Below are 19,510 nucleotides of genomic sequence, written 5' to 3'. Positions count from 1 at the left end.
CCACGATGCATCATTTACGAGCGAACTGCTCTTCAGCAGTTCTGCATTCAAAACTCTGTAGACTGACTGTTCTGAAGAAGAAGACATCTGCGTAATACATGAAATATTTGGTGAAAACAACATTTCTCTGAGAACACCAGACTTTTACTGCCCCTGTAGTATTTTTCTTTGGATATATATATATTTTATATATTTACCGACTCTTAGATCTTAGTTCTCAATGGGACAAACTGATTTCAGCTCAAAACATTCATCAGAAAAAGATATTTCTTTTCTGTTCTTAGTTCTGTCTTTAATGTTTTGCCAATGTGTTAAACTTGTGGGAAGTGTAGTCAATAGGCTGAATTTACGCATAATTAGCGCCGCAGCTAAGGTAATGCTTTATTTCATGGGTCTAAATACTGAGGATTTATTATTAGAGACTTTGTCTCATGATCATACTGTGGATGAGCGTGACATTATGCAAAAACTACAAACCTGTTAATTGAAATGATTATTGTTGAAGTCATGATGATCTTCTCATCTAAGTACATGTAACACATGGATACGAGTAGTTCCAAACTCTTGAAATGACAGAATCAGGGCGCAAACATTTCTCCTGTCAAAAGCAGAAAAAACTGTTGCGCTATCAGGATTTCAGGAATGTCAAGAATGGAACAAATTTGAGCCCCAGTCACCCCGGCGGGTGCCAATTTCAATATATATTAATGTCCAAGCCATCCTATCACGTAAACCTAAGGGCCAATTTCGAATGTCATCATAGGTGCTCGTTGCCAGACAAGCTGTCCACACAGTAGGGTGTAACTTCCAGAAATCCAAATCAAATATCTTAATCTTTGTCCGCTTTCTCTCTCTGCTTGTCTTGTTCCCGTCAGGGGTCCTGACTCCCAGCAGCAGCAGCAGCCATGTGAGAGGAGCTCCCAACATGCACAGGATGCCAAAGTCCAGCTAAAGCAGAGCAGCCCCCCTCCCATTCCCTCCCTCCCTTCCTCCCTCCTGCTCCCTCCCTTCTTCCCACATGAGGACGAGAAGATGACTATCACCAGCCGGCAGTCCTTCAATGTCCTGACGGTCATCTTCCTCCTGCTGTCCACTGCAGGTCTGTAAATTTTGCCGTGTGCTTATCATGGAGTCTATCTGTCTGGTCTTCAAAGGTTCATATTTTATTCATAACCAAAGCCACCAGAAGAGTTTCATGGTGTGCTCATATTTGGTATTCTAGGAGTGGTTTCTACTAACTCTGGATGTGAGCCACCATGAACTACATACAGGAAAACAACCCCAAAAGACACAATTTTACGGATAAAAGTTGACATCTGATGGCCGGAAGTTAAATCAGAGACATTCAACATCAAGGGAGTGTTGCTCTGAACCTTAGGGCGCTCTCCAATTGAGGTCATGTAGCATAAAACTGTGAAGAGACCACATTACAACGCCCGAAAGGTACAAAGATAAGAATCCAGCTGACACGTATCTCTGAGATATGGAATATACATTATGCACAAGGGAAAAGATGATGAGTTTAAAAATGATAAAATAGGGCAAGAGGAGGATGGAACGTTGGAGGGAGGAAGAATCGGCACAACAGTTAACAGGAACAGTTTGAAATAAATTGCAAACTCATCACCAAGGGGGGTGTGTGGATGCTGTGAATTTGTAGCTCCAGTACATGCACAAGAAATGGATTCAACACTCAACAGGGACAGGGTGTAATACCTGGATTTCCTCCATCTTTGGTGGATTAATTTCAGTTTTTCTGTGTCTTGATAGGGGGCATTTCCCATTTTCCATTTCATTTCGATGTAAAGAACTGCCATAGCGATGAACACCATGGACTATAAACCAGAATCAATTCATTTGTAATAATAAAAATGACCATACATCTGGCTACCAACCTTAAAAGAAGATAAAAATATATTATATTCTCAATAATTGATTTTTGGACAGTGAGCTACCGGAGCGGCCCTCAGTAATAGATTTGTAACTTATTTTTAAATTAGTTTAATCCTCTGGGGTCCGAGCAATCGCCCACAACTGCAAAAGCACCATTGAGAGCACCCCAGAGGGTTAAATAATACATTTAATTAGCATATCACAGTCAGATGATATACACAGTAGAATAGCCAGCAGCTAACCAACTACCAACTTTGTTTTGTTTGACTAACAATCAATCAAACAAATCCCAATAATAATCAATTCATAGTTTAGAATTTGTATCATTTTTGCTTGATGATTGATGACTTGATTGCCAAATTTGTTCAAAGTTCATGGCTGCAGTATGATTTTCCTTTCCCTCATGCTTGCATAACAAAAAGAACATAGTTTGGACTTATGCTCGGGTATTGATAACAGCAAGATCATACATATCTTGGAAGTGCATTTTAGAGCTTATGTAAGTCCACTCGTGAGTCAATATCACTGAATGAAATACAGTTACAACAAAGCCAGCATTTCTTCAATCCTTCAGGAAAAAGTCAACAAAGCGTGGGTGTCATTATATAAATAAATATGATGTGCCAGCAACGACCGATGTTCAGATGTTGCTTGTTGTTGTCAGGGAGGAGAGGGGGGGTACTGGGAGAGCAATTTTCAGATCACAGGTTGTAAACATACTTTAATTCGAGAGCCAAGCTGTTAACTGTATCCCAAATTTCAAGAGGTGTTAATGAAATTAAGCAGGTGGGTGTGTTTACAAGTGTAGGGGTTTCCAGAACCAGCTGCTGTTCATTTGAGAAGCCAGAGACTTTCCCCTGAACTCTTCTCTTTCCAAACCTTTAAGTCTTGCATCGTTAGAGGACTTTATGGTCCACTTCCAGTGTCGAGGGCGTCTGTTTCCTTATTGCCAGGGTCGTGTATCTACAACTGCAGGATTTATGGGATATAAATAGTCAAAAGTCAAATGCAGAGCTATTTCACCTATTCCTCAAATGACAGTCCACGCAAAGGTCAAACGAACAGCTTTCTCTCACTATATTAACCACCCTTGACTTCTAATCTTCTCCGTCCTCCGGTGCTGCTTCATTTTAGCCCGCCTTCTGCTAAATTTAGGATCGTCAAAGGGAAGACGGCTGGCCACACCAAGCTCATTATAACCTGAAAAGAGATCTCCGCTTTCAAATGCTGATCCGTCCCTGCCTGAGATTACTGAAAGACTTCTATCGCCCCGCAGCATAAGTGGACCTTGTGAACTAAATCACAGCAACACTTTTACTGACAGCGGCCCATGATTTTAAGGCTCCGCTGATTAAAGGAAACGCGCAAGACAAAGACAAATCAGTTACAATAAAGCGAATCTGGGTGTACTTCAAATGACGGGGGGGGTAATTTCATTTATGCTTGGACTGAGAATGAGCAAAAACATAAATCAAAGGAGTTTCAGTTATTACAGAATCAGCGTGTGACACATGAAGTAAATAAAGCCAGACTGATTGATCAGCATGGCTGATATCATCGTCCGATTTTAGCTTTTGGCACCGAAAATCGCATCAGCGTATCTGCAAATCCGTAACAAGACACTGCAGTAAAGAAATGCCAAAGATATATTTATGGTAATTTAGAAACAGTCTTGATATTACACAGCCCGTCCGTCAGGGAGAGCGGTATAGTTTATTTTTTAACTGTAAAATGCCTCTAGAAATGTATTGGTCACAATTCTGGCTGCCAGTATTTCTGGGTATTTTAAGATCACAATGTGTTAATCTCATTATGTTCTTGTTTAGATAGTTATTTTTATGGTTTGAGATAAACGCTTGGGTTGTTTGATTGTGCTATTTAGGTTGTTCCTCGGTTGCAATATTAATAATCACATTTGCTGCTGCCTATCGTGGACGGGACACTCGTGAAAAATCTGATACAGTTTAGTTATGACGGTGTTGAACAGGTGGATATCATCTCATCTGGTTCATTTCTTTGACAAATTTTTCATTATCAGGCGTCTCAACTGCTGCTTATTTCATTTTCATTTCACAGGTTTATTGTTCTCCAGATTCTACAACGAAAACAATAATGTTTTTTTCCCTTCGTGACAGCCACGATTCACAGATTCATCTTCTCCTAAAGCTGCAGGGACTTGCACGCACAGCTGAATGCGAATAAGTCAGACTACAGTTTGTACCGTATATTTTTGAATTCTCCATAATAAACTCAGAGCTCTGTCATGCTCCCCCCAAAAAAAGACTTTTTAGAATTCAGTACATGTTGTAATGAGGAGAAAGAAACACTCCAACCAAAACTCTAACCAAAAACACCATCTAAGGATCTGTAATATAATAAAATATGTAACTGGTCTGAGGAGCATCATTGGTGCTTACATGGAGAAGCAGTGACGGTTTTATGTTTGCATAATGACCTGAATGAATGAGATGTTTTTTGGGTTGTTGGGTTTTCAGAAATGAAAAGGTGACCCTTGGCCTCGGGGTCTGCATGCTTAATGTGATGTCTCATATCTGACAACTTTTTGTTAGCACGCCGTTTGTTTTCTGTTCCTTATCCTACGCCATTTATTAGACTATAGCATGCACTCTCTCCAGTCGTGTCCTTTGTGAGGCTTTTCTAAAGAAAACAAAAAGGCATTCAGTGCTTCCTTTTGTCCGTAGGCTGCTGCAGATTTAAGATGTTTCCTTGAGAGCTGTTCCATCAATAATTCTAATAAGGGCTTACACTAACTCTCCCTCAAAGGTCTTGAGTCACATTTCAGCTATGTTGAGTGTTTGTGTATTTGTCTCCCGTGGTACTAAAATAGCCTACTTCCTTCCTTCCTGGCACTCTCAAATCTTTTGTCTTTGTCCAAAACTGCAGCCCTTTCAGCTCATTACCGAGTGTGTGAACCCTACTCTGACCACAAGGGGCGCTACCACTTCGGCTTTCACTGCCCGCGCCTCTCGGACAACAAGACCTACATGTTCTGCTGCTACCACAACAACACGGCCTTCAAGTACTGCTGCAACGAGACTGAGTTCCAGATGGTCACGCAGATCAACCTCACCACCACCTCAGATGGTTATGCACACAAGTGAGTAAGGAAAGGAAGAAAAATATCACACTGCTATTTGAACCTATTTGAACCCTTTAAACCAGGGGTCTCCAAACTACGGCCCGCGGGCCACATCCGGCCCGCCTAAACAATTGGAGTGGCCCACTTAACAATCCCAAACAATCCCTCTAAACATGGCCTATTTTTAAAAATTGCATTTTCCTATTATAAAATATCCACACTTAATGATTAAGCTTGGCATTCTCATTCAAATCGACCTTATTTACGAACTATTTACAGTACTAGCTAATTTTCTCATTTCTTACACAGCGGTGCACCGTGACCGGTTCTGGGTTGGCTTGTAAAGGCTCGGGGGCGAAGGTGGCTCACGGGGCCGTGGATTTAGTGCTCGCTACGCCCTCTCCGCGACTGTCAAATCGCAACTTATCGCAACTTTCACTTCCTCCTGCAACAAAATCGCAACAAAAATGTAAAAAGCACCGCAACTTTCACCGTCATTCTTTTGAAAACCTCATGCAACATCAGGCATTTTAGGCCGCAACTATTTCAAAAAAGGCCCGCGAAATCCTGTTGGGACTGATATAATTTCAGTTATAGACTGACCCCCCATCACAGAAAGGCAAGTTGATGTGGCCCGCACCGAAAAAAGTTTGGGGACCCCTGCTTTAAACTGTGCCAGGAGCCTGACAACCATCACAGAGCACATACAAGATTTATATGAAAGGTTATGCGCTCCATTGACACCGTTTCAACAGAAGGTTCTCGGGTTAATAAGAGAAGTGAAGCCTCGATATAAAAGTATCAAAAAGTTTGGATTTGCCCTTGCATGTACTGTATGCACTCCTCTGTTATTTCATTATGACCTAGAAAATCCTCCAAGAGCGCATACCTCCACCACGGCTGCCAGTTCTAAATTTGTTACCATAATAACGCACAAAATGTTTCAAGATTTTTTAGTCTTCATCTGGATCTGGACCAAATGCACATGATCTACAGTCAGTCGTGTTGATTTTGGAGAATAACTAAATCCGCTAAATCCACGACGCCTACTAGTCACTAGCCCATGGGATCAATGGGGTTTTAAATTATTGGGCCCAGTTGGGATGTTCCTGACCAAAATCCTTTAATAATGACTACCATGGTTTACAAAGTCCAATCCATTTATTTGTATTATATTTATGTTTATTTTTTCCCACATCACCCAGCTGCCAGCAGCATACTTAGGGGACAGTATGTCTACATTAAAAACTAAACCCTGTCAACTAGTGGTGACTACATACTTTTCTTTTCCTCTTCAAGCTCCTGTCGAGCGCTTTGAAGCCAATTTTATATAATGGCCAAATGGTGTAATGACAGCAATGGTGTCTGTCACGTGAAGCACACTGGCCCAAATAGATTTTAATCAATAGCTTTTCTCAGCTCATACTGTTGAACTGTTGTATTTCACAAAACCCGTGAAATGACTTCTCGCACTCTCAGATTTTGATCAATTTGGTCCGATAACATTGGTAAAGTCTGGAAGAGACGCACAATTTAACATTTTTAGCAATTCTTTTATCACCTGGTATAGCATGTGCCTTTTGCTGCACGTCACACCTACCTTCCTGTCACCCCAAAGTAATCTTTAAAACATAAATAAATCATTTTTATTTATCAGAAGGCTAAACAGGAAAGTTACAACTTGGTCACTCTATTTTTTTTATCAAGAAGAGCAAGAAATCCCTCACATCTAAGTGTTTTCCCAAAATATCTGCTTGAAAAATGACTCATTCATTATCAGAATAGCTAGCTTTATAAGCAGCAGAGACAAGATATGATATTTGCCTCTATGTTTTATTAATGAACACACTGTTGCTCCATCTACATCAAAAACTACATCAGTTCCTCTTCGAGCCTTGATGGAACTTTCCACCGAATTACAGTGAAGTCTGAGGGTTTTGGGATATCCTGCCAAACATAAACAAAAGGGACCAAAACAAACCTCCTGGGCTTGGTGGAGGTAATTAGAAAAAAAAAAAATCTTGAGTACAGCGGGGGGAATAGCTATGGTGGAACAAACAGTCCCACAGATGACATTTCCTCAGATCACATAAAAACAGACGGTTGCAGTCTGCTTGCTCACAAACGTTTTGCTCCCTCAACAGTACAGCACTCATTGACACCGCTTGCCTCTTACTCTGGAGGTTCGCCCGACATCGATCCACACCTACAGAGGCGTTCGATACCACCGCAGAGAAGAGAAGATGCTGAAAGCAGTTGTTGCGAGTGGTACGCCTCCACAAAGTCGTTCAAAAAGCTTTTGTTAAGTGTTGGCTTTTGCTGTGGTATCCTGTCATAATACGTAACTCTATGTAAAACTTCTTGTATTTTGTCGATAGTAAACATCACAACACATGCCGTGATATGATGCGACGGTATATCTTCACAGAGGACACGTACATCTGAAGACATTGCAGGAAAAACAGATTTGAGCTGAGTTGAAGGACACAGGGAAAAGGAGGCTCTCAGTGGGAGGTTCGGGTGACAAAACCACAGCTCTCTCGCCTAACGCCCTCCCAGCATGCCTCTGTCTAAGATGGTTCACACTGCCCTGCAGCAGGTCATGATATTTCATTTTAGTGTCAGATGGCCTGTTGGGCCGCTCTTTCATCCTGACTCGCTGGGCAATGAGACCACGAGTTTGATATTTACCACTGGCCAAGCGAGTTAAAATGGCCATAATTCTGCTCTCTACTCACACTGCACAGCGAAAATGGTATTATAGTTTGAGATTTACTGCAGTTCAAGGTAACACTAAAGGCGTTTTACTCCTCTGAGGGTTTCAGAGTAGCTGAAATGCTGCAGAATCTTAACGGATTCTGTGTGAAAGAGTCATCTGGGAATTAAGTTTTTAAAAAAGCAACGCGAAAAAGCTGCACACCCTTTTGACGGATAATCAATTGCATCTGCTTTCCTTCTCCGAGGAAGCTGTGTTAAATATTGAATAACATTTGTTTTAGCTGTGTGGTCATGATCGATCCCTCCGAGGACTGTTCACATACTCTAGTTTGCTTAACTCCAGGTTGACTCAAATGCGGTGCTACATGGAAAGCCTGTTGCCCCCTCAAATTAACTCATGTAGACCTATTATAATTAAATGTCTAGGATGCAGTGATGAGGGAAGGTAAATGTAGTTGAGGATACGTTTAGATTTGAGTGCAGTGTGCTGGCATTTGCCTGCCCTAGTGTTCACTTAAGCAGCTCTGATGTTCGTTTTAAAGCCATTTATTCAGATAAATATCCCCAAGGACACATCAGTTTCAGACAGAGGTGGGCTCACTTGATTAACTGAACTAAAAGTACTTGGCCATCACTTCACAAGGTCTTCAATCAATGCAGTCAAACAACTTGCAAAGTGTGCCAAAATGACATAAAAGATGGGTTTCCCCTCCAAATAAATCTCCGTTTTGAAGTAATATCCTGTGTTGGCTCTGAGTCTCTCTGAGTTCTAATCAAAGCATCATAATAGGACTGAATCACTTTCAATTTGTGTGCTATTCCTCAACTAAATGTCTGTGGGACATCCTCGGCCACAGAAACCGAGACATCACATCGCTAAGATGTTTAGTATCCTCGTTTTGGCTTCTCAAAATTCTCAGGAAGCTATTTCTGCCCATTTACCTTGTTTTGTTTTATGGGCGTGGGTGGACGAAAAGAAAGTTCCAATGCTCCCCACATAAATCCAGCTGGATCATGTAATACACGAAGATTTATGAGAGGTGAAAACTTAAGAGCGCAGATTTTCAGGGGAACTTCGGAGGAGCCGTTATGAGATTGATTAAAAAGTCTCTCGTGCTAATGAAATTCTTTCTCCAATTTAAGAAGCTGTATTTAAAAAAGCAGCAAATGAAACAGATGGAGTTTTTATATATATTTATTTATACATTTAACTTTTTATCAAGGGAGGATTTGATGAACGTCTTGCCACACAAACAGAAAATGTTCACACCTGGCAGCTCTATCGTAACTATTGGGATTTAAGATTTAAGGGCCCAGCTTAAGGGTAACTGGATGGTGGCTCTGAGCATGTGACTGTTTATCATCATCTTTCCCAGATTACTCTGTGCTAATACTGCCAGTCTGTCTCTCCCACAGTAATTATACAGCCCTGGTTGGCGTGTGGATCTACGGCTTCTTCGTCATGGTGCTGCTGGCGCTGGACTTTCTCTACTACTCAGCCATAAACTATGAGCTGTGCCGGGTCTACTTGGAGAAATGGGGCCTCGGAGGACGCTGGCTGAAGAAAGCTCGGAGTCAGTGGCACAGATCCATGCCAGAGGAGAGCGACGTCCAGGCTCAAGCCCAGCCCATGGTGCCCAGCCACTATCAGCCCAGACACAGCCTCAGAGGAGAGAGCCACAGCCCCACACTCCTGCCCTACAACACATCCACTGCATGGTGAGTCACTGTCTGTCACATTATGACTGGCAACCTGGAGTTTTGCAGCAAAAAAACTAATAGTCAACTAAGATTTGCGTCACGAACCTCGTGGGTAACCACAGCTGGTGTCTTCATGGGAGAGCTGGCAGTGCACAAATAACAATTTATACATAACAGACAGGTAAAAAAAGATTTTGATGTAGACTATCTGTGTTTTAAATGATTTTTAAGTCCGTCTGAACAACAAACACAACCCCTTGGTTAAAGGGTTCAAAACCTTCACAAGAAACCTCAGGAGGAGTAACAGAAAAGGAAACCCCTCTTTCAGGACTGGCATACACACAGATGTAAGATTGTAATTCTGCTTATATTAGCATGTCACACAAGTCTTATTTGGACTTAATTTAGCAAAGAAGCCTGAGGTCTGTTTAATATTTATTGAATGTTAAAAAACCTGCCTCCAAACTGAACCCTGTACAGCAGGATTAATGACAGGACATGACTTGTTCTACCGTGATAAGCATATTACAGGTCAGAAACTCTTGGTCTGGTTTGGAAAAGCAGTGAGTGTAACAGATGCCTAGAAATAAATTTAAAGATCCCTTTCTTTAGTTCTTTTTTTTTCACAGTTTCTCTCTCTGTGTCTCGTTTTCTTGTCTGTCTGTTTTTCTTTGTACTCAAGTGTTTTGTTACGTAGACAGCAACATGGCAGGGAAACAGGGAAACTGCGTGTCTAGCAGGACAAATTGCAGCATTTCGAGCATACTTTCCCCAAGCCAACAGGGAGGAAGCTCAACCCCGAGTACTGGAATTACTTGTGAAGAGTGCAGCTCAAACACAAGGATACAAAAACCAATGATACCGCCAGTATTCCTTTTTTCAAAATCAACTCATTGGTAAAGAATTCACTCATTTCGGTTTGCATGGCTTCCCTCTGACTGAGGAGGAATACAGACTTAATCAATATTTTAAGAATTCTGCCCTTCCCACTAATGGATAATTTTCTGCAAAGCATCTGATCTGTATTTGTCTTTCATCTCAAAATAGCTGCACTCTTTCTCAACATCAAACTCTTTTAAGGGAGAAATTTTCTTGGTTTTAAGTCTGACCAACTCATTAAGGAGCTGTCATTATTAATGAACATAAAAGAACTGAATAATGTGGCAGCCAGAGGCTCCTAACTCATATTTAACCTGAATGATTCGACTCTGAGTCACATTAGGAACCTTTCATGGACTTTCTGTGGCAAAACACCATCTCTTGTCCCATTAGTTTATCTTTTTATTACCTTTGAGCACAGGAGTCTCGAGGTGTGCTGGGCAACCTACAGGATGATTTACAATGCCAGGAGTGAACTATAACACACAGCAGCCTCAGGGAACTTTTCTTCTTTGGGCAGACAGTGTTCAGACTTTCATAATATAGCTGCACAATCGTAGAGTACAATCTAAACAAACCTAGATTTTTGCGCAGTCAATTTTTCATTCAGTTCTTTCGTCTCAGACACCGTACACCCATCTCTGTCTGACTGGGCCTCAGAGTCTCTTCCTAGAGGTAGACATCTCTCTTGGGTCATGATAATTTAATGTAGGCAGAGGTTTGACAAATGGCTTTTAGAAGCAGTGTGGACCGCGCAAGCCATAGATAGTAAGAGCTGGGATGCTGCAGAGGGATTGTGGGGCTGATCTGCTGGTGGAAACATGGTTAACTACTGTAAGTCTTGACAAATCCGCGGAGCCTCCTCATTAGACATAAAGTCAGTTCGGTATGATAGGACTCATCAATCCTAGACTTATGAGGCTGACCTGTTCTGGCAGCTCTCCAGCTTTGAACCAGAGGATGTCTATAAAAAGGCGTTTGAAACGGCAGCAAAATGCTCATTGATAAAGTGGTCTTCGAGAAACGAGAGCATGCTAAGTTCACGGCAATTCATGCTGATGATGACTGATGGGAGCTGCTTCGGGATGCATAGTGGTGTGTGATAATCTTGTGCATCTTTTTTCTATATATAAACAAATTTATATATAAATAAACAGACTTCTAATAAACAGGACGGCATTTACAATACTAAGAATAGTCTTACATAATCACTCACATCAGTAAAACAAAGTGACAGATTCTGGGAGCTAAATTCGGTCACAAGCCGTTTCTGGGGCAAGATTAGAATAGCCTGTTTGCAGTTTCACACAATGAAACACTTCTCACAGACTCCAGATCATACTTACACTTTTCCCTAAATGTGTTAAGTAACCAGGATGGCCGATACTGATACTGGTACTGATATCAGGGATAATGTTGCCCACACCGTGCGTCATCAGATGGCCTGAGGTTTATTTGCAGGGGTACAGATCTTTATTCCCCGAGAGAGGATGCATGGTAAATGGCTCAGAAAACTGGGTCCACTTAGTTGAACATCTGCTGGCCAAATGTAAACAAATAGAGATGGGGTCAAGTCCCACAACTGGCGCAGAAGCGTCTATAAACAACCCAGTCGCACAGTAACTCAGGAATCTAGCACAAATAGTTGCCAGTGCAGCGGGAGCAATCCTGACAGCAAGTCAGAGTATTTAATAATCTCCCCTGCATGCACAGATCTCTCTTACTTCAGAGAAAAGTGCGGCTCGACGTTCAGTGTGTGGGAATACTGTTTACCATATCGCTACGTGAGCGGGCTGGTATATGCTGCTGCAGATCTGCTGGGGGTTTCAGTGTAGGCGGCCTGGGAAACTGTTATTACTTTCTCTCTGTGGATATCCTTTATTAAAATCTTCTATTCATGTATTCAGACCAGTTTGAACGAATAAAAAAAAACATAACTGGTGTCATTCTTTATAGAATGATGTGTGATCCAGGTTAGAGGAAAAATCAAGATATTATGGTTTATCTTCACGAGCTGGGAACAGACAGCACATGGGAGTTTACTCACAGGGTAATGTGGCGCTTAATGGCAGCAACACTCTCGTTTCATCTGAAGCTGAAGGTCAGTCTTTTTCTGTAATAGCACATGGCATGGGTGCTGGGAACGCTTAATCCCTGCAGTGCTACTAGTTTGATTGATCTACACGGGTCCATAAATCAGGTATCAAGACCTTAGCACTGAACTATCACATTGCCACAGGAAAACAAATATTTTGGCATCGCAAAATCCGAACCCAAACCCTTAAATGGCAATAAACTCAGCTGTTCCTGAAAGCTCCAGCTCTATTGCCATAAAGTGCTCAGCAGCATTAAAGTCCTGATTGGTTGTCCGCTCGTGGCCATTAGGACATTAAAAATTTGGCCTGGATCCCAGTTTGTGCCCAATATTCCATCACTGACAATTACTGGTACTAGGAAGCAGCAGCAGTATCATCTGGATATCTTGAAACCAGAGTTGGCAGTGAGAATCTTCTACATTATGACTCATTTTACATTCCTTTTGTAGTGTAGCTCGTTCTGATACTTTTTCCCTCTCAGAACTGCAAGAAATATCTGATCTGGTTCTGTCATTTCAGTCTGGCTTTACAGCATATTTTAAATAAATTTAGTTTGTCTTTAGTCAGCACTGATCAAAACTTGCTGTGCAGTTTAAGATAAAAAATTTTAAAAAGCTGCTCTTTTGCTCATGTTTGGTGGGAGAGAAATTAGATGGTTGGGCAACATCAAATGGCACGACCGCACATCAACCCGAACATGTCAAAGAGTCTCTTGGTGATTCAGAAATCACTTGGCACCAAGTTACAGCAGCACCTTGTGCCAGTAACCACCCACTCGCTCAAGGTTTGTAGCTTATTGGCCCAGTTGAGCTATCAGCCATGGATAGAGCAATCCATGTGAGGCGGCATCTGTCACCACATTCAGCATATACTACCTGACTCACCAGCTATCGTAACACTGCCTCTTACAGCCAGACCTCAGTGACTCAGCGTTATCGCACAAGTCTAGTAAATGGACTCTCCATCACTCACTCACTCTCAAACTATTACATCGCTTTGGTCATAGGTTACTAATGTCTAACAGCAACATCTCCTGGAGATCTGACACTCAGCTACACTCTGCTCTACTCCGGAAACTTTTTTTTTTGCCTGAGTGTGATCAAAGACTAGCCATGTCTCCTCCATATTCACATCCATCTTTGAACTCGCTGGTTGGCTTTCTGTGGTAATAATAGAATTGTACATTATGAAATTATTCCTGGCCTGTCTGTCCACAGAGCGGCATGCCAAGACCTTGTCCAATTAGAGCAACACTCTCCATGTGGTGCGAGTTAATTAACATCATAGATGCTACAAAGGAAACCAGGCACAGAGTTCTGCTGTGGGCTAAAAGGGAAAGAGCAGGAGAATAGGTTTAGCTCTTTGCGAAATGCAGAATGACTTTTGGCGTTGCCACAGGGTAGTTGCATGTTTATTTTTTCGGGTGTGTTTGTGACCTTAATTCAGATGCGCTGTCACACATTTACTTTGCATTTTACTCATTTTCTCTAGATTGCATTAGAATAACCTTCAACTCCTCAAAGCAGCCAGTGTTAATAAGCACAAGCACCAATTTCCCATCACCCTGCTGATAACAAATATCCATATGTCCATACAATACAAGGGAAGAGGTAAATCAATAAGGTGAGGAGGTGGAAACTTTTTATTTTCCCATTAAAAATGTAGTTACATTATTTTGGACAGCAGGAACGGGTGCGGTGGATGTGATTCATAGAGGTGGGCCAGGCTGGAAGTTTTTACAAGAATTATAGACTTGTAAATTATTCCTTTAAATCTGATCGCTTTCTGAAAAACAATGCTGCCCCGTTTTATTAGTCTTTGTGTTTTCAGGCCATGAGCTGATTTTCGAAGCCAATACGTTGTTATATAAAGATCAATGTGGACCATTAAGCACAAACGTTGTGATCTGAGACCATTTCAGCCTTGCAAACTAAAAAGCAACGTCCGTGTTGTTCGATTGGATCCAGGAGGATTTTTTTTTCCAAACAACTCATGTGGAATTCGATGACTCAGACATGCAGACCGGGGCTTTAGAAAAGCAGCTTTGAGAGGACGAAGAAGTGACATGCCCTCCATTACTTTTCTTTTTATGTTTTTAAACCAAATCTAACACTGAGCTGCCCGAGGTCCTCAGCAATACACTCACACAGTTTGAAGTTGATCAAATGAATGGTCAGAGATTTTTCCCTTAATAGTTCGATCTATAAAATATCCGTGTGTGTGTGATCCTAAAATGTTTGTTCTTCACTTGCTTGGTTTTCAAAAGCGCCATCTCGTGACCTTCATCAGTAGACGGAGTATGTCAGTTGTCATGGAGATGGTTTGGTTATTACAGTAAGAGATTAAAGATGCTCCCTGAAGGTCAGATGTGAATGGCTGCCGTCACCTTTCTCCAGACATCCATTGACTCTCTTTGACCCCTTCCCATCCAGCGCTGTGTCTGGTTTTTGTCTGGTTTATGTGCACTTGGACAAAACTTGGACCAGCTCCAAATTATACTCAATGTAATCGGGTTGTGTAGAGTCTTATTTTACTGGCATGGGTGTCTCTGGGTCTGAGCCTACTCAGCAGTGATCACGTGGGAAGTAGTATTTGAAATCAGTCACCTGTGTAAGAGATTTGTGATATTAAATGACAGTTACAACTATCTTCTATCTATTGTGCAGATGGTTTATTGGTGGAAACAGTCAATCATCAGCACATTATTATGATAACGCTGCTGCTTCACAAGTCCAGCATTTTGGATTGGAGAGTATCTGTAGTTCACGGGCAGATGATGTTGTATGTCTCTTGTCCTTGATGAAATCAATAAAAAATGGAAACCAAAACGGGTACAAAGAGAGTACAACTACCTGTTATTGTGAGAAATCCCAAACTAATTTCACATGAACATGTCCAAACCATGACAACGGGGCAAAACTAATTTCACATGAACATGTCCAAACCATGACAACGGGGCAAGTCCATATTCTGGGGGATATACCTACGAGATGTGGTTGAAAGCTTTGTTTAAAAAAAACAAACAAGTGGACCTTGTGATAAGTATGTTTTGTCAAGAATGTACATTCATTCAATTTCTGTATTTCTCTCCGAGCAGAATGATGCAGCACATGGACAAACTGAAGAGTAGCAACGCCTTGTTTCCTTACGTGGTACAGAGGAGATCCCCCACAGATGCCCCTCTCTGGACCAGACACAAACACCAGTGGTGGGTTAGCCATACTGTAGTAGTTAGAAATGACTACCGCCCCTTTCTAATGAGCACAAAACACCCATGGACTGATAAAAGCAGACGGATACACCGTTTAGATACCCGGCTGAACAAAGACTGCCAGGAAACGCTGAGGACCTTACCGCTGCTGTCACAACAGACACATTCATCAGCCGCTCACAGGTGTTCAGTGACCCCCCTTTCTTGAAATGGCTGCCAAAGGCCTGGACTGTCCCAAACAAATCCGAGCTGAACTGGATAAACTGTACTCGCAAGCGAGGAGGCTTGTCTGTTTTTAAAAAAAAAGAAAAAAAAAGAAGCTCATCTTTCTAGATATAAAATGTTTATTACGCTGCTGTGTCAGAGTTTGTGTTCAGTAGCAGTTAGACACAGTTGTGGGTTATCTATTTGGTGATTTATTTATGTGAACTAGTCAAAGAAATATATGAGTGGTTAACATTCGGAACATGTAACAGCGTAGGTTGATGCTGTGCATCTCACTTTAGAGTAGAATGTTTTTTTGTTACTTACCGAAAAACCAGAAACAAAATGTCTCAATATCTTGTATGAAATGTTTTAGGTCTCCTTTCTGAAAAACACGTGATTTCTCTATATTGTAATGTGTCTCTTACAAGGACACACCACCGCCATGCAGTTCAATAGCTGTAGATCTAAAAGGTTTTACATGAGGTCGTCAAGATTTTTTTTTTTTTGGGTGGTGTTGAGGAGAAGGATCTTGACTTAATAAGTTAATCACCCAAAACTTTAATGAGGATCAGGGATGCTTTCACAACAGCAAAAGAGTTTTTTTGCTAAGTTAAGTTACCTTAACCCTTGGCTATGAGCCTATAAGTCCATTTGAGACCATTATTTTTAAGGTTAGCATGAGACATTTGCCTGGGTAACCTCATCCAATGACTTGTTTGTCCTTCCTCATTACTGGAGATGTCTTAAAACCATCTTTATTAGCAATATGATGCAAATGAATATCCATTTGGTTCCTTTATAAGGAGCACTCTACATCCCACATTGGTAATAGACAATTGTAAGTGATCAGCCATATTTAAAAAAAACACAAACATTAAAAGCCCCTTTACTGTCAGCAATAATGTACAGTAGCTTCATCTAACGGATGACATGGTATGTAAAAGTCAGTCATTGAGGTGTATCACAGCTTGTTTTTAGATTTAATAAGAAGTGAAATGGACAAACAGTGTTTCTGGTTACCAAAAAAAGCTTTTTACTTTAGAGCTGCAGCTAATAGTTTCTTTCACTCCAAATTAGTCTTCAGAATTATTTCTCAGTTAAATTAATGAATAATTTGGCACACAAAACGAAAACTGCCTGTTGTAAATTCCAACAGCCCCGAGGTCAGGTATTCAAATAGCTTATTTTGTTTTTAGAACCCAAGGATTTTTCAGTCTACTGTGAGAAAGAAAAAGCAGAAAATCCTTAAATTTGGAACCAGTCAAACAGTTCGATTATCAAATTATTAAATATTTAGGGCTGCAACGTAAGATTAATCTTATTACCTACCCATTATTTTCTCAATTCATCAATGGAAAATGCCTTTTTTCACAATTTGTTGATGTCTTGATATTACGTGTTTTTGTCAAATGTGTTCTTGTTAAAAACATTTGAGAAGCCGAAAGCAGGGAAATGTTTGAGCTCAGATCTTAATTAACTATTGAGATAAATTTAAAAAATGCTCCTTCATGTCCGAGGATAAACAAAGCAGCTGCTGGTGCCAGACTACATAGGAGCGACAGAGTGGGAAGACCAGGTGGACAGATGGTAGGTACACTAGAAGAGGGGTATATGTCCCAATCTTGCATCTGCAACTGGTAATCTGGCAGCTGTCAAGCCTGCGTGTGCATCTTTGGTTCGTGCACACATTGCAATGAAAGCTAACACGACATGGCGAAACGAGTCAGCCACGAGACTTAGCTCCAGCAGTCATGTTTATCCTCGCTCTCTCTTCAAAGGACCCACCGAAACAGAACTCTGGTCAAGTGCTGTAAACGGGAGCTGCCAGTGACATACTCAGTTATCAGTAATAATGTTCACATTTGCTGAGTTGTTAGAGCAAGTTAATTCCCATTTCACTGGCTAAAGTTTAATTGCATGTGCGCTCCAGAAGGCTCATGCCTTTGTCTTTGAGGGGGCAGAGGAACAGGATGTGTCCAAGTAAAATAATTGGCCCGGAGACCAGTGGTTCGAAATTACACTCTCTTGCTCTCTTTCTCTCTCTCTGTAGCTGCCTCCTGATTCAGAGTGCGAACAGCAGCAGCAAATATCGAGGAGAGTTTTTTTTTACCAGGTGCAGCAGCATCACAAAGGGGATTTAATTAGTCCCCAGTGCTGGATAAGTGGGAAAAGATCTGATATGTTAGAGAACATGCCTCTTTTCAGGGCTCTCAGCTGACCTGTAATAAGGCAAAGGTGGTCTATTCTTATCACCAATAATGTAATAGTCTACCCAGGGAAAAAAAAAAAGAAAAGAAAAAACAACATGAAAATCAGTAGCAGGGTCGTAAATGGATTCCCTCGAGGCCGTTTCTTAAAATGTTACAACTTTGTGATGTTTTCTGTTTTGTTAAAAAAAACAGTCTTGACTCTGGCCTGATGTGATGTGGTACTGTAAATCAGCTCGACTCTCTTCCCAAATAAAAAAAAATAATTAAAAAAGAAGAAGATGGGAAGAAGGGAGCACACATCTGTTTCAGTCTCTCCAGGTTGTCATGGTAACAGTTGCCTTACAGTTGAATACCCACCTGTACACAGAAGCTTTGTAGTGGTTGATACCTCACTTTTTTGGGTGTGGTGGTGATGATAATGTGCACCACGTTCTGTCTATGTATTTACTACTAGATAGAATGTACAGTACCGTTTTCAGTTGGATTGTTATTGCACTTGTTGACTTTGTATTGTCACGACAGGGAGAAATAAAGTTTTATCTTTTCCAGTGTGTTTAAATCCCTCTGTGTCTAGTGCTCTTTGGCAAAAAAACAAACACATTTATAAAAGCGAAGCCTCTACGGAGGCCCTGAAACAGACAAAGTTGGTAAAACGTTGTATTATAACTGAATTATGTCATTAAATAATACTGTTAGTTAGGGTTTATAATTAAAACATAATGTAAAAGGTTTGTTAGATAGAGGTAACCAGTTTAATTTTCTCTTTATCTTTCGAATAATTCAGTTTTTTTGCTTCCTAGTTTCATTTTATGCGGGTGTTGGCACACATTTAATCTATTTAATCATTTCCTATTACCATATGCACAAATGTACATATTGGCTACATGCGTGATATCATGCTTTAAGCCTGAGGCTTGTTGAGGCTTGTGGTCCCTGCATGTTTTTTCATGTAGAAGAAATGTCGTGCAGAGAAAAGCAATTTAACCCTATAGCATTAATCAAACTACAGCATGTAACAAAACCTTGCTGGATGCTTGGATTACATTAGCTTAGGTTAGATTTGGAGTTTTCCAAATCCAATAAAGAGCACTATGAAGCTCTATAAATCACCTCCTTTATGATATATAATGCACAGAGCCTAGGTGACGTCACCCGTATACTTCTGATGCGCAGCTTTGAAGCCAAAAATATGCGACACTGGCTGCCACCATGTTGGATGTACTGCTTCTTTCGCCTCCCGGCTAATCTAAATATCGGCAAAGACGTGGATCATCGGCGGACCTGAGGCGGGCTGTATGACGCCTGGGTGCTCTGCAATGGCAGTTACCTGTCAATCAAGCAGTCACACTGTTAGATATGTGCAACTTTAAGCTTCTGAACTAGATGATATTAAGACTGACATTCAAACTCAACTCTTCATATTATGTTTACTGCAGGCCCATGCACAACACGTCAGCATGGAGATAAATTCAGAGCTAAATAGGTGTAAAGGGAA

At 41.1% G+C, this 19,510-nt stretch overlaps 1 protein-coding gene across 2 annotated transcripts in view; it reads left to right on the top strand.

Moving 5' to 3' along the window:
• The window catches only part of shisal1b (shisa like 1b), a 35,396-nt gene extending 16,828 nt beyond the window's left edge, over nt 1–18,568 (top strand). The window contains exons 2-5 of one of the 2 annotated variants that reach the window (XM_019275922.2): nt 876–1,099; nt 4,798–5,011; nt 9,128–9,430; nt 15,485–18,568. In XM_019275922.2, the coding sequence (XP_019131467.1) occupies nt 1,033–1,099; nt 4,798–5,011; nt 9,128–9,430; nt 15,485 (585 nt within the window). In that variant the 5' untranslated portion in view covers nt 876–1,032 and the 3' untranslated portion in view covers nt 15,486–18,568. Of the gene's footprint in view, nt 1–875; nt 1,100–4,797; nt 5,012–9,127; nt 9,435–15,484 lie in introns of those variants that run through there. The other variant, XM_019275917.2, reaches the window with a different exon arrangement.
• Nucleotides 18,569–19,510: the final 942 nt, after the last annotated feature.

This window comes from Larimichthys crocea, chromosome XXI (genome assembly GCF_000972845.2).
Source record: "Larimichthys crocea isolate SSNF chromosome XXI, L_crocea_2.0, whole genome shotgun sequence".
NCBI lineage: Eukaryota > Metazoa > Chordata > Actinopteri > Sciaenidae > Larimichthys > Larimichthys crocea.
The sequence above is the reverse complement of the archived record's forward strand: the minus strand, read 5'-3'. Positions and strand labels throughout refer to the sequence as shown.